The sequence below is a fragment of the Mesoplodon densirostris genome, chromosome 2 (genome assembly GCF_025265405.1).
Source record: "Mesoplodon densirostris isolate mMesDen1 chromosome 2, mMesDen1 primary haplotype, whole genome shotgun sequence".
NCBI lineage: Eukaryota > Metazoa > Chordata > Mammalia > Artiodactyla > Ziphiidae > Mesoplodon > Mesoplodon densirostris.
In genome coordinates, this window is record NC_082662.1 from 45,172,351 (window position 1) to 45,186,057 (window position 13,707).

The window sequence follows — 13,707 nt, forward strand, 5'->3', positions numbered from 1 at the left end:
CTATGCTAATGTTTTAAATGTTTTGAAAATCAATCAAAGATGGGAAAAGCCCTAAAATTAAACAGAAATGAAAGAACCTAACTGTATATCACCAATAAAGTAACCACTGGTGGAAGAAAAAATTTTAATCAAAGTAACGTTACTCCCTCAGTGGAATATATTCTAAAGGCATAAAGAACTGCAAATCAATTTTGAATTGGAATTATGGAATGTGGGAAGGATGGAAAGAACCCCATGGTATAGATTAGAAGTATGAGTATGAATTTAAGAGTTTTAATACTATATTATAACAAATATATATATACATGTATTTCTTAGCTCTTCCACTAAGGATCTAAAAGCTATGTCACCTTAGTAGCTAAGCTCTTGAATTAGCTAATTACAGGGCTTAACATCACTAATCATTAGGGAAATGTAACAATGACATACTACCTCACACCCATTAGCATAGCTACAACCCAAACCACAGAAAATAACAATATAAAACATAATAATAACAAGATCTAAATAGTTGGTGACGATGTGGGGAAATGGAACTCTTGTGTGTTACCGATAAGAATGTAAAATGATGCAGCTGCTATGGAAGAGTATGGTGGTTCCTCAAAAAATTAAACAGAAAGGAAATTTTACCCCAAATAGCCAAAGCAATCTTGGGAAAGAAAAACAAACCTGGAGGCATCACAATCCCTGATTTGAAACTATATTACAAAGCTACCGTAATCCAAACAGTATGGTTTTGGCGCACACAGATCGATGGAACAAAATAGAAAGCCCAGAAACAAACTCACACATATATGACCAATTAATTTACAACAAAGGAGCCAAGAACATACAATAAGGAAAGGACAGACTCTTCATTAAATGAGGCTGGAAAAATTGGACAGAAGAATTGAAACATGCAGAAGAGTGAAACTGGACTACTATCTTACATCATACACAAAAATTAATTTAAAATGGATTAAAGACTTGAATGTAAGGCTTGAAACCATACAACTCTTAGATGAAAACATAGGTGGTAATAAGCTCCTTGACATGATTTTTTGGATCTGACACCAAAAACAAAGGCAACAAAAGTAAAAACAAACAAGTGGGACTACACCAAACTAAAAAGCTTCTGGACATCAAGGAAACCACCAACAAAATGAAAAGGCAACCTACTGAATGGGAGAAAATATTTGCAAATCAAATATCTGAAAAGGGTTAATATCTAAAGTATATCAAGACCTCATACAATAGCAGGAAAACAAACAATGAGATTAAAAAATGGACAGAGGACCCGAATAGACATTATTCCAAGTGAAGCTATACAGATGGCCAATAGGTATATGAAAAGGTGCTCAACATCACTAATCAACAGAGAAACGCAAATCAAGATGAAGTATCACCTCACACCTGTCAGAATGGCTATCATCAAAAAGAAAACAAATAACAAGTGATGGCGAGGATATAGAGAAAAGGGAACACTTATGCACTGTTGGTGGGAATGTAAATTGGTGCAGCCACTATGGAAAACAGTATGGAGGATCCTCAAAAAGCTAAAAATAAAACTACCATATGAGGGACTTCCCTGGTGGCGCAGTGGTTAAGAATCCACCTGCCAATGCAGGGGACACAGGTTTGAGCCCTGGTCCGGGAAGATCCCACATGCCGCGGAACAACTAAGCCCGTGCACCACAACTAATGAAGCCAGCATGCTCTAGGGCCCGTGTGCTGCAACTACTGAAGCCTGCACGCCTAGAGCCTGTGTTCCGCAACAAGAGAAGCCACCGCAACGAGAAGCCCGTGCACCACAACGAAGAGTAACCCCCACTCACCGCAACAAGAGAAAGCCTGCACGCAGCAACGAAGAACCAATGCAGCCAAAAATAAATAAATAAATTTATTTAAAACAAACAAAAAACTACCATATGATCCAGCAATTCCACTTTTGCGTACTTATCTGAAGTAAACAAAAACACTAACTTGAAAAGACAAATGCACCCCCATGTTCACTGTAGCATTATTTCCAATAGCCAAGATATGGAAACAACCTAAGTGTGCATCAGTGGATGAATGGATAAAGAAAATATTGTATGTGGGACTTCCCTGGTGGTCCAGTGGCTAAGACTCCACGCTCCCAATGCAGGGGGCCCGGGTTCAATCCCTGGTCAGGGAACTAGATCTCTCATGTCACAACTAAGAGTTAGCATGCCACAACTAAAGATCCCTCATGCTGCAACTAAAGATGCCACATGCTGCAAGGAAGATACCATGTGTTGCAGCTAAGACCCACGGAGCCAAATAAATAAATAAATATTTTTAAAAAAAGGAAATAAATGAAGCCAATCTTACATAAACTTTAAAAAAATAAAAGAAACTGTGGTATGTATATACAATGGAATATTACTCAGCCATAAAAAGGAAGGAAATCCTGTTATTTGTGAGACAGATAGGCCTTGAGGGCATTATACTAAGTAAAATAAATCACACAGAGAAAGACAAATACCATAGGATTTCACTTATATATGGAATCTAAATTAAAAAACAAAAATGAAAACCAAGCTCATAGATACAGAGAACAGATTGGTGGTTGTCAGAGGCAGTGGTTGAGGAATTGGGCAAAATGCGTTAAGGTAGCCAAAAGGTACAAACTTCCAGTTATAAAATAAATAAGTCATGGGGATGTAATGTACAGCATGGTGACTACAATTAATACTGTGCTGCATGTTTGAAAGTTGCTAAGAGAGTAAATCTTAAAAGTTCACATCACAAGACAAAAAACTGTAACTATGTATCATGACAGATGTTTCTTTTTTTTTAATTGAAGTATAGTTGATTTACATTGTTGTGTTAGTTTCTGGTGCATAGCAAAGTGATTCAGTTCTATATATATATATTCTTTTCCATTATGTTTTATCACAGGATGTTGAATATAGTTCCCTGTGCTGCCCAATAGAACCTTGTTGTTTATCTATTTTATATATAGTAGTTTGTATCTGCTAATCTCAAACTCCTAATTTACCCTTCCCCCACCCCCTTTCCCCACTGGTAACCATAAGTTTGTTTTCTATGTCTGTGAATCTATTTCTGTTTTGTAAATAAGTTCATTTGTGTCATATTTTAGATTCCACATATAAGTGATGTTATATGGTAGTTGTCTTTCTCTGACTTACTTCACTTAGTATGATGATTTCTAGGTCCATCAATGTTGTTGCAAATGGCATTATTTCATTCTTTTTTATGGCTCAGTAGTATTCTTTTGTATACATATATATACAAATATATCACATCTTTATCCATTCATCTGTCAATGGACATTTAGGTTGCTTCCATGTCTTGGCTATTGTAAATAGTGCTGCTATGAACACTGGAGTGCATGTATCTTTTCAAATTAGAATTTTCTCCAGATATACACCCAGGAGTGGGATTGCTGGATCATATGGCAACTCTATTTTTAGTTTTTTAAAGAACCTCCATACTGTTTTCCATAGTAGCTGCACGTATGGTGATGGATGTTAGTTAAACTAACTGTGGTAATCATCTCACAATATATACAAATATCAAATCATTATGTTGTATACATGAAACTAATATGTTATAATGCTAGATGTCAATTATATCTCAATTTTTTTAAAAAAGGAAAATTTGACACATGCTACAACATGATGAACCTTGAGGACATTATACTAACTTTATTAAACCAGTCAGAAAAGAATAAATACTGTATGATTCCACTTATATGAGGTATCTGGAGAAGTCAAATTCAGAGACAAAAAGTGGAATGGTGGTTACCAGAGGATGGGGCATGAGGGAATGGGAAGTTATTGCTTAATGGTTGGAGAGATTGTTTCGGAAGATGATGGGGATGGTTATACAACAATGTGAATGTACTTAATGCCACTAAACTGTACACTTAAAAATGATTAAAATGGTAAATCTTATGTGATATATATTTCAAGAGACATCCAATTAGTACTTGGCTCACTGCTGCACTAACTCAATACTGTAGCATGAATTAATATGTTATCATTTTCCTTTAGCCTCAGTATTGCCCACTGTGACCCATTTTACACTTACTGCTGAGCTCCAGCCTCTTCCTTGCCCTTGGGGTGACAGGATGGGAAGGAGTTTGGCGAGATTTGGAGGTGGAGTGCCTTGATTCAATCCTTTTGACCACATGTTCTGCTGTGGTCCAAGAAGGGCTTTCTGTACTTTTAGTTTTGGCTTCCATGGACTTCTGGCATCTAGGGTTGCCTTCTTGTAGCTTATCCAACTGTGCAAATAGTTCTGGAGGTAGTGGTTTGAATTTTTTCTCATTCCAAGATAGTTTAACAAAGAATGTCTTCTCATTTTTCAGATCCATAGGTATCACTTCATCTGGGGCTAAAGCTACTACCTGAATTTAGGAAACATAGATGATAGAAAGAAATGAGGACCCAAAGAGTCAACGAAGGCTCTATGAGAGAGCTATGATTAAAGAGCATTTAAGTCTGCATTCTTACCTGGAACAATTACTTTTCTAAACAAAAGAGGCACGGACATGGCATAGCATATTTCCACAGAGCCCTCCTTGCTGATATCCATACCTCATGTTGTTTTCTTTTCTAGTCCATTCTATTCACCCGTGCCAAGGTTTCCCATAAAAACTTCTCTAAGCATGCCCCCCTGCTCAATAGTCTACAATGGCTACCCACTCCGCAAGATCAAATTACTTAAACTGATTTTCACTGCCTTCTAAAAACCTGACCCCACTTTACCTCCTGAGTGCTCAGTGCTCTTCAAAATGGCTTTCCACTACTAGTCAAGCTTGGCTTGTCACAGTCCTGCTCATTCCCACCACTGTGCTCCTGCCTAAACATGCCCCCTACCTTTCCAAATCCACCCATCTTGCTGCTTCAACTTCTACATCTGCCTTTCACTTCTTCACTCATTTAACTCAGAGATAAATTATTCTGTGGCCCATGATATGCTGGGCCCATAGACCATGCCAAGCCATGGTCTCCCTGCCCTACCAACCACCTAATCACCATGTGACCACACTTCACATCCGGATCTAATCCCATTTTGGGGGCCTGAAGTAGCTTGATAAATAACCCATATCCTAGTCTCCAAACCAGTGTCTCAATTCAGCCTACAACTCTTTAAACCTGATTTATCATAAAATCTCATAACACACATTTGCCTGGAGCAATTACACTCTTTGTACTGATTCACTCAAGGTGAAGTCCTCATTTAAGCAAGCATGTTCAGCCTCAAAGTGCTTTATGCCTGCCACAATCACAGCTAAATATAATTTCCCACTGAGATACATCTGCTAATTCCTGCTCATCCCTCAGGTCACAACCTAATGTCACTTCCTCCAGGAGGCTCCTAACACATGGTAAGTGCTCTCAATAAATATTTGTTGTTGAAAGGGAGTAGGCAGGCAAGCAGAGAAAGTGACAAACAGGAAAAATGCGTTTCCGTGAGGTAAATGAGAGCCAATAATATCCTGGAGATCATGCAGTTTAGGAATCAGCCAGAAATAAGCTTCAAGATAGAACTGAGGATCAAGGCATCACCTACCTGCACGTGGCCAATGATGGTCTCGGCATTAATGTTGCTGTTACAGGCAGGGTAATCATACCAGAATATCTCTCGGGCATCAGGCTTCCGGCCCAGCAAATGCCGTTTACAGACAGGGACTTCACAGAATCGGATAAACCATTGTACTCGAGCACGTTTCTTGGAATAAGGTTCAGAATCTAGGAGGGATAGATGGAAAAGGTAAAGGTTAAAGATCATAAACATTATCTTAATCCTCACAGTAATCCTACAAGGTAGGTACTATGGCTGTCTCCCTTTTACCGGTGAAGTGATCACATTTCAGGGCCCTTAAGTCATTTGTCAAAGGTCACAGGACCAACCAGCGGCAATCTGACTCCACCCAGCACCCACGTTCTTCTCACTTTGCTCCACGTCCAAATGGTGCTATCGGTCATCACATAAATTGTAAAAGGCGTTTGAGAGGAGCAATTCTAATCACAGTTACTGAACAAATTTTGCAAATCAAAACAAAACTCCTAGCAAGACACAGAGGATCAGCCACTGAGATGACTTCTGGCAAACATATGCTTGCAATCTTCAGCTTTATCATCATAATATACCATTAACATCACTCCATACCAGTGTTAGCTCCACGTGAAAGGACATATGCTCATTAGTGCCACCATCATCACTGCCTCTTCTCTCCCTTAGCTCTCTTCAGAGAAAGACTGAAGCCATCCAATGTAGCACAATACATGGTTCTAAAATCTATACACAAAGGCCCAAACCTCAAATACAAAAGCCCATCCTGCTGATGTGCTCCCCCTAGTGGATGTTAGTTTGATGAAGTTTTCCTCCATACTTGTTGAATACCCTCCCTATCTCTATAATGTAAAATACCTTCATCCACTCTATCAGTTCCTTCTTTTAGGCATACAAACTGCCATAGGACTAGGACTAACTTCCACCTACTCCTCGCCTAGCTTTTGAAAGAAGCCGTTTTGTATAGCTTAAATTGCTATCCTTTTTCATCTTCCTTTCGGAGTTCTGCTCCATTCCCACTTTTCTGTGCTCTTCTCTGGTCTGCAGAGGGTTAACAGCTAAGAAAATCAGCTGCGGCTGTGAGTGTGGCCTTGCAGGCACCAGTTCACACTACCTTCCCTTTTGCTCCTCTAGCCTTAAGGGCAGTAGTGGCTTTCTGCACTTACTGATCTCTGGGAAACACCACTGTTTGCTTCTCCAGCCTTTTCAACACTTGATACACAAGTCCCTCTCGGTAAATAAAACACCTAAAGTGTTTCTGTTTTTCTGACTGACCGTCAATCAACTGATACACCCACCCAATCCAACTTACTGCCTCCCTAGTAAAAGTAACTTTGCATTTGCAAAACTACTCACTTCCTCATGCCAAAATTAAAGGACACGTCTCTACTAGAGTACAAATCACCTATTATTTCCCTTCCCCCTTCTTCCTAAATTCATCCTTTCTCTCCACTCCAACAATCCTGCCTTCATGGCCATTCTTACCCCCTCCTAAAAATAATGCAAAAGCTAAATTCTTGAGCCCTCCATTCCCATTTTTACCCAATATTGCTCTAGTGAGTAAAGACATTCACTAGGTGAAAGAGGGCACAGCTGGTGCTTAAGTGACCCCATAGGCACACCCTATATACTGCTATGAACAGAAGAATCAGTAACCACCCCTGTTCCCACCACAGAGCACTTCCCAATCATTAGTGACAAGGAATACTTTTCATTCCAGCCCCAAACTCACCGTCTTCAAACAACTCAACCAATTTAGCAACATATGGATTTTCATCATTATCCCCTTCAATCAACACAAACTGTCCAACTTGGAGGTCAATCTCAGGCAAACAACCTTCTATTTTCACACTCATTTCCCTAGGAAATAACAGAGAAACATGTTAGGAAATCTCTTAGGGTGGGCCAAGCTCTTCAGACCCCTGGGCACAGAGGAATGTGCTCTGTAACTAGAAAACCCCCTGAATAGTTTCTCTCTTCTGACCAATCCTACTAGAAACCAATTTACCAGTAAAGTCACATGCAAGAGTAGATAACATGAATTGAATGAACTGTTTTAGCATGGATGATTAATCCAGAGGCCTTAGGATGAACCCTAACTTCTCTCAGTTATTGACAAAGAACAACAAAGGCTTCCTAAGACATGAAAGCTGCCCAGTAACAACATCAGATTGTTCAGAGATGTCTTGGGCTAAGAGGATGTAGTAACAACATCCATCCTACCCTGTTATCATGCAGAGTTATACAGAACCTATCTTAAATAGATATGACATTATCATACATATCAAATTTTATTAACCTGACATAATATCTTCCTGTATCACCAGCTGCTATATTTATGCTAACATCTTCTTCCATCAAACAAACCCACACCCCCTTACAATCAATTCATATTCACTGTCCCTCAATCCTCAACCTATAGTACCTTGAACACCCTGGATACAAGTTATTAACAGCTCAGCTTGAAGAAGCTATTAGTTCCAGTCCACCAAAGGACTCTATCACTCACTTGTAGGTTTGGTAGCGCAGTTTTCGATCCAATGGCTTGCCAACCCATGAATAAGTTTGTCTGGTCCTCAGCCTTGTAGGACAGTAGGCCATGGCTCCTGTGTAAAAGCCACTAACTCTGAGTTAACATGACATGCTCTGATGGATTCTAGGGAACAGTCCCTGCCTTCAATGGGTTCAGCCTTCTTTTCTGCCCCTGCTACACTCCCACACATTTTAGACTTAGGAAAAAGAAAACTTTTTTGAGGAAAAAGTCAAGCTCTATGAAGATCAAACATAGGCAATTCAGTATCATCTGGTACTATGCCTTATCTCTTCCTATCCAGGGAAACAGAAAGGTCAATATGTAAAAAACTATAGATGTTTAGAAGTACTTACTAGGTACAAGGCACAATGATAGATGTGAAACATCTAATAACGTCAAACTAAAAGACAGTGATACAGTAGTTGTAAGTATCTTTATAACATTTATAATCTAGGTAGGGATAAAATATAAACACACGAAAGGACAACTAACAGTGCAAAGAGCCAAGAGAAAGCCAGAGAGACTACTGCAAGGTAGAGGACCAGGTCTTGTGACTGTTCAGGGAGGAAGGATTTCTTAAAGGGGTTTTCTAAAATGAATGTTAAATAAGGGGTAGCTATTGCTAAGATGGATGAAATGAGGGTTTCCAAGGGATGGAGGCAAAAACATGCAAGGGGCATTTGGGGGAATGGCAATGGATTTTATCAAATGTATCATTCCGCTTACCTTAAAAACAAAACAAAACAAAACCCCAGGGTCACTAACCTGTACTGCTCTGGCAGTTGGAAGGGGTCTTTTTCTTTGCGGCTGACAGGTCCTAGATATTAATATTGTGAATAGCTGAAACGAAACAACTATATTAAAGTACATGGGAAAAAAGACATTTTTACTGACAATTCTGAAATGAGAATGAAAAATCCAAACATATTTGACAATCCTCTTTACAATTTGGAAGCTACAATCTATCAGTCCTAATAATAATGCCAATTCATTATCTTAAGTTTAAGTTATTAAGAAAACAATCCTTTCCTCTAAATTCAATACTTTTCTTTTAGAGCTAAAGTTTGACAAAGCTGGGGTTAAAAAAAATTTTTTTTTAAATCCAGTCTGACAGAATTTCTCTGAATTACTGCTAGAGGGACCAATAATTTCAGTCCATGTTGAAAACAACAGAATTAGAATAGCATATTGACATCCTGATTAAATAATCTGGTTTCCTAAAGTCAGTAGCATTATGTCCTACATTCTACTTGGGAACATTATGACCCATAAGATTTTCTGCTTTTAAAAAAGGTATTTTTTAATATAATTTGAGAAAACTAATTAGCCAAAAGAAGATACTGAGTCATTAGTAAATGCGCAGCTTACAAATGATGCCTGAATGATTACTATTAAGAACATTTAGGGTATAATTCACAACACAGTATTATTAAAATCAATCTAATTTTAATTAAATACATTGTAGAAATGAACAAACAGCAGACTGATGAGTTAAAACAAGTAGGAGACTTGTGCTCAAGTAAAAATGCATTTGGACTCATTATATCTAATAATCTTTTGGTAAAAAGTTAGTAAAAGTGTTTGAGTCTCAATAAATGTTCAAGGAAATATATTAAGTCTAACTTACCTTCAATATACGTTCCTTTTAATGGAAGATGTAACATGGAACTATCAGTAAACTTGTAACTTTTCACCTTTCTGCAATGAAATCAGGCAAAATAGGCTACTGAGATACAGACAAAAGATGCAAGTAAATAAGCTCCATCACTAAAAAAAATTGGAATATCACTGAGAGTGCTTTGTAGTAAAGTGGACTCTCCCAACACATTTTCTACAATTCTCGAATAATCTAACTGCAGGATAAATGCTCTGGTTTTTTTTTTTTTTTTTTGCCGTACGCGGGCCTCTCACTGCTGTGGCCTCTCCCATTGCAGGATAAATGCTCTGATTTGTCACAGTGTCTATGATATTTGATAACACTGGCATAAGGATCGCACTTTTTCAAACTAAAAGCTGGCATACAGAAGGGCTATCTCCATACTCCTAAGGTACTCATGTATACCTAAGGTCATCAAATCCATGCTTTCAACACCTTTAAATAGAAACCGTATTTTAGTTACTAAAGCAGGCACCCTCTTTCAAAAACTAAGCCAAGATAAAATTTAACAGTCCTTTTCTAGATCATGAGCTGTGTTCACTGAGACCAGTATAAGCATATATGCGTGCAAAGGTGGATGATTTACCAAAGGGTGAGCAGGCAGGGGTATTGGAAGGCTCTCTAGGCCTGGACCACATAACCTGCCTCAACTCAGCCTGTCACTATGCTCCAGGCCTGCTTTTCCAAACCTCAAACAGACCAAGGTTGTTAGTGCCCTCAGACTTACACAGTTGCTGTTCTCTCTTCCTGAATATCTTTGCAGAGATGGCTCAGGTCTCAGCTCCAGTGAAACTTCCTCAGATAGGTCTTCACTGATACCCAATGGAAAGTTACTTGCCACCCCCTTATACTACTGCCTAGGGCCATGTTCTATTGCACCAACCTATTATCAAAGCCATAAACATTATATTACTTTCTTATTTGTTGTACTTCCTATATCAGAATGTTAAATTCCAAAAGAGCAGGGATCTTGGGACCTTGTCTGTCTTGTTCATAACTGCGTCCCCAGGGCCTAGGTTAGGACTTCGCACATAATAGCTGAACAAATGAATGAATGAATGAACTGGGTTTTTTTGTTTTTTGTTTTCTAAATTTTTTGGCCGTGCCAAGCGGCATGTGGGATTTTAGTTCCCCAACCAGGGGATCAAACCCACACCCCTTGCATTGGAAGCATGAAGTCTTAACCACTGGACCGCCAGGGACGTCCTGAATGAACTGTTTGTAAAAAATCACTAGGACAATACCAAGTGTGGTAAGGATATAGAGCAGCCAAAACTCTCATACACTGCTGGAGGGCATGTAAATTGGTAAAACCACTTTGGAAATTTGGCAGTATATACTAAAGCTGAACATATGCATATCCTATGACCCAGTAATTCCAACAGAATATATCCAACAGAAAAACAAACATATCATCAAAAGACATGAACCAGAATGTTCATAGCAGCACTATACAGCAATGAAATGAAACCAACCACAACTGCACACATGTGGGGAAAATCTCACAAAATAACAATGAGCTAAGGAAATCAGACACCAAAAGGATACATACTATACTGATTCCATTTACACAAAGGTCAAAAACAGGTAAAAGTAACCTATGGTGTTAGAAGTCAGAATAGAAGGAAACCTTGGTGACTGAAAGGAAGCACAGTGCAGGAGTGGAGTGCTTCTGGGATGCTGGTCATGTCGTTTCTTGATCTGGATGCTGGTTACACAGGTATTTTCTCTTCAAGAAAACTCATTGAGCTGTATATGACTTGTGCATTTTCTATATGCAGGTTGTTTTCCATGAAAAGTTCAAAAAATTAATCAGGAGTCCTTCTGAAGAGGCAGCATAAGGAAACCATAGTATATATCAGGCCTCTTTGCACTGTTACGCCACTTTCCTACCCTCGACCCAGCACTGCATCTCATCTACCATAAGCAAAGAGGTTCCCCAACAGTGGTGATGAATGGAGTGGAAAGGCAGGCCAGACTTGGCCTAGCAAAGGCTTTGGCTTCTAGGAGATACCCACTACAGGCTCTTAATGTTGCAGATACCAGGAATCTGGAACATGCACACTACCCAGTCCAGAAGCCACACCCAAGGAAAACAGATAAGGGAGTTGCAGTAAAAATAATGATAGCAGATATTTATTGATCCAATAAGACAGAGGTAGAACCAAAACTCTTGATACGTTTATCTCATTTAATCCTCACAATAATCCTAGAACAATGCTAGTCCATACTAAGTGCAAGGTAGGCACTTAGTAATAAATATTTGATGAATAAAAGGTAGATGCTATTAGCACTTCAAGATGGTAAGTTGTCCCAGTGTTATACAGGATAGCACACGCTTAATTCAAACCCCGAGCAGCTGGATTCCAATGACTGTGCTCTTAAGCACTTACCTTAGAACACCTTGTGTGAAAGTAGATAATGTTAATACATGTCTAAGACAGCTTGCTTCTGGTATGCTTATTACAATAAGCCAGGCTTCCCAGCAGCTGACTGAAAGGTCAAATGGGCCTCAATTTCCTTACCCACAAAATGGGGATATTGGATTGGTGGAAAAGTTCATTCGGGAACTGCCATAAGATGTTACGGAAAACCCAAACGAACTTTTTGGCCAAACGAATAGAAACTTTCTTTTATTCAACCAATATTTATTTATTAATCATCCATTCTGTGCCAGGCACTATTCTAGAATTGCTGAGGATTAAGTGAGAAAATGCAAAATGGTCAATTCACTTTCCCAGTCCCTTGTATTTATGTGTAAGGGACAGTGATCCTTTTTTTAAAAAAATAATTTGATGAATGTTATGAAACCCATACGATTCATACAAAATTTTGCATTTAATTTCAGGGAATTCATAAACCTTCTAAAGTCCATATATTGCCCTTTGTTACATTAAAAACTGTTGCAGAAGGAATTGATAAACATGATCTCACACCAGAAACCTCCAATGGCATTCACAACCACCCAGTACAGCAGGGAAGAGGGTACCACTTTTATAGATAACTAAAATCGAAAACTGCCATATCCGATCATTGCAATTTGCAGATAGTCCAAGATAAGAATCTCGCATCTCATTGCCTCTAAGTCCAGTGCTTTTTCCAACTGTCAAAATAGAAGGCCCTTTTATCCCGGGGTTAGACTAGAGAAAGTAAAAGAGGTGCCATTACACCTCCTCCCGGAAAGAAGGTGGATGAGAGCCCAGCAGTTAAGAGCAGCTCTTCTGGGGAAAAAAAGACCTGGGTTGGAGCTCAGGCCGCTTAGTCACAAAAAGGGACTTAGACAAGTCTCTTTCTCTCTGGGAGCAACTGCTACATCCGTAAAATCGGGTAATAACTTCTGCTGCTCCGCCTTCCCTGTGGTGCTTGCTACATACACTACACTGAAATGAAGAAAAGATGCGACTGCTTCACAAGGGCCATGCAGACGGAAGGTTCACATGGTTCAGATCATTACTGAGAGTCTCAGGGCGCTGAGGACAGGAGTGTTCACGCTTTTCTGTTGTTGGCTTTCGGTTTCCCCGCTACAAGGTCGCAGTCCCCGAGAGAAAAGCTGTTAGAAATCGTAATGTGGAAAGTAAAACGTTCCTAACCGGTTTAGAACGTGCCTGGCACTTAATAGGCGCTTAGTACATATCTGCTGAATGGATAATGGCTGAATGAGTCCACAGAGAACAAATTCCTCAGTCCCGCGGCTCAGATCCCTCTCCAGCCCGTGGGACTCCACACTCACCGGGCGCCGCAGTTTGTTGGAGCTGGGCGCAAGCCCTCCGCTTCCCACCGTCCCCGCTTCAGGAGCTCGTGGAGCTGCAGCAAGTCTACCTGCCCAGGGGCACTCCTCTTACAGCTACCAGCCGCGTACCGGAGCCGAAGCCGGGGCCTCCCTAGGAATGGAAAGAAGGTGGAGAAGAAATTTCCCGCTAACGCCGTAGCCCCGCCCCCAGGGTGTCTCCACGTTCCGTCAGCAGCCAGC

General features: G+C 39.8%; 1 protein-coding gene across 2 annotated transcripts in view; it reads right to left on the bottom strand.

Moving 5' to 3' along the window:
• ORC1 (origin recognition complex subunit 1) overlaps nt 1–13,636 on the bottom strand; it is a 32,046-nt gene extending 18,410 nt beyond the window's left edge. The window contains exons 1-7 of one of the 2 annotated variants that reach the window (XM_060089800.1): nt 13,468–13,636; nt 9,708–9,778; nt 8,846–8,920; nt 8,057–8,153; nt 7,280–7,407; nt 5,541–5,723; nt 4,057–4,371 (exon numbers count right to left, since the gene is read on the bottom strand). In XM_060089800.1, the coding sequence (XP_059945783.1) occupies nt 4,057–4,371; nt 5,541–5,723; nt 7,280–7,407; nt 8,057–8,148 (718 nt within the window). In that variant the 5' untranslated portion in view covers nt 8,149–8,153; nt 8,846–8,920; nt 9,708–9,778; nt 13,468–13,636. The remainder of the gene's footprint in view (nt 1–4,056; nt 4,372–5,540; nt 5,724–7,279; nt 7,408–8,056; nt 8,154–8,845; nt 8,921–9,707; nt 9,779–13,467) is intronic. The other variant, XM_060089801.1, reaches the window with a different exon arrangement.
• Nucleotides 13,637–13,707: the final 71 nt, after the last annotated feature.